The sequence below is a fragment of the Hipposideros armiger genome, unplaced genomic scaffold (genome assembly GCF_001890085.2).
Source record: "Hipposideros armiger isolate ML-2016 unplaced genomic scaffold, ASM189008v1 scaffold_288, whole genome shotgun sequence".
Lineage (NCBI taxonomy): Eukaryota > Metazoa > Chordata > Mammalia > Chiroptera > Hipposideridae > Hipposideros > Hipposideros armiger.
This window is the reverse complement of record NW_017731638.1, coordinates 2,012,930-2,014,797: the sequence shown is the minus strand read 5'-3', so window position 1 is coordinate 2,014,797 and position 1,868 is coordinate 2,012,930. Positions and strand designations below refer to the sequence as shown.

Here is a 1,868-nt window from a genome sequence, read left to right as displayed (position 1 = left end):
GGTGGGTGTTTTGTCTCCACTCTGAGTCTGTGCTTTTGTGCGTTGCAGGCCCTGAAAACCAGGATCAGCAACCTTCCTACCGTGAAGAAGTTTCTGCAGCCTGGCAGCACGAGGAAGCCTCCCATAGATGACAAAACTTTAGAAAAGTTAAAGAAGATTTTCAAGATTCCATAAAGCAGGCATGGATGCCCAGCACGTGCAGGACCAATCTTCTCAAGTTCTCCAACAATGAAGCGCTCTTCCGAGATGTAGATCCTGGCTCTTGTGAGAATAGGAAGCTTTTCCGAAGTAATTAAATAATAAACCCCTATGAGCCAAATTAGTTACGATTTATTCTTTTTCATTAAGATCAATATGAAATACAATTTTCAATCTCCTCGTTTTTGTCTTTCTCAAAATTAAAAATTTATAAAAAAGGGACTATAACCTATGAGATCTCCTTCATCTTTCCCAGAATCATCATATAACACCTGTCACATAGTCCGTCAAAGAGTCAAGTGTAGAAATTCATACCTGACATGCACATGTATTCATAGAAAATAGCTACCTTTCTGGGTCATGGCATAAAGAAATGTTCTGTTAGAAGCCACTTTCCTTCTTATAATAAAATGTGTTTTTCTTTTTCTTTTTTTTTTTTTATTAGCCGTGGCATACCCAGTTGCAGATTGTCCTGCTTTAACAAATTCCAAATCACAGCTCTAGTGGAGGATAAAATAACAAACAAGGCAAAAGTTTGAAAAGAGTTTGTTCATGCAAATACTCTGTAAAGTATTTAAAATAATTAGTTTATATTTAAAAATACATTTTATTCATAAAGCATTTATTTATTTATTTAGGAACACACGTCAATGAATCCATGTTTATAATAGAAAAACTCTATTAAATTTACTAGGGGTCAAGAACTGTTCTATGTGCTTTATGACTCAAGTGACTTAATACTGGTAAGAATTATTTGAGATCAGCACATTTTTTACCCTCATTGTATTGGTAATGACCCTGAGGCAGAAATTGCTTATGTATCTCCCAGAAGGTCTTACCGCCAGCAAGTGGCAGAATCAGGCCTGGAACCCAGGCCCTCTAACGACTGAATCCAGCTGTTAAACATCATACTATATACGTTATCTCACTAGCTTCATTTTATACATAAATATAAAGATCAATACAGTGTTGTTGTTTTTTTCCATTTTAAATGAAGGTGAGAATACTTAGGGTTTAACTAAAGTTACTGAGGAATTTAAAAATATATAATAATATGTACTGAACGACACAGCATGGCAAAGTCATTTCTGCCTCAATAGTAGGACCATGAGTTAGCTAAAATGTTTTTTTTTCTAATGAATTTTTGAAAAGCTGTGTGCCGACTATGGACTCTTTGGTGTCCTAGGAAATGGGGACATAATGAACAATGAAACAGACCAAGCTTTGGTCTCTGGTGACCCTGGTGTCCCTTACAGCCCATACCCACCCTGGCACTTCGTCATCTGCTGCTTAATGCTCCGTGCAGCCTCTAGCTGAGCTTCTCTCAGTTCACTCACTGTCACTCAGACTGTGGCTTCCACAAAACACATTATATGTATAAATTACATGTCAATGACTATATGTAAAATCATTTTTCTCCGGCCTGTCTCTGGGCCAGAGTGGCTGGATTAGGAGCGACTTCTAGCTTTAGCCACATTCCGTGCCAGTACTTAACACCCTCCCAGAAAACCTGTGCTTTGGCATATTGAGTTCTCCCCTTACAGTGAGTCCCCCCTAGTGTGAGGGGGACAGAAGCAGGGAGCACACAGACACACAGGACTTCCTGTCTGCAGCTTCAGTTCCCTCTAGTCTTCTTTCTCCTTGCCAGAGTGGTTTTCCTAGAATGCAGA

General features: G+C 38.8%; 1 protein-coding gene across 1 annotated transcript in view; it reads left to right on the top strand.

Annotated features, from left to right (window-relative positions):
* The window catches only part of LOC109391304 (glutathione S-transferase A3-like), a 16,136-nt gene extending 15,759 nt beyond the window's left edge, over positions 1 to 377 (top strand). The window contains exon 6 of the mRNA XM_019658731.1: positions 25 to 377. Coding sequence (XP_019514276.1) covers positions 25 to 174 — 150 coding nt within the window. The 3' untranslated portion in view covers positions 175 to 377. The remainder of the gene's footprint in view (positions 1 to 24) is intronic.
* The last annotated feature ends 1,491 nt before the right edge of the window (positions 378 to 1,868 follow it).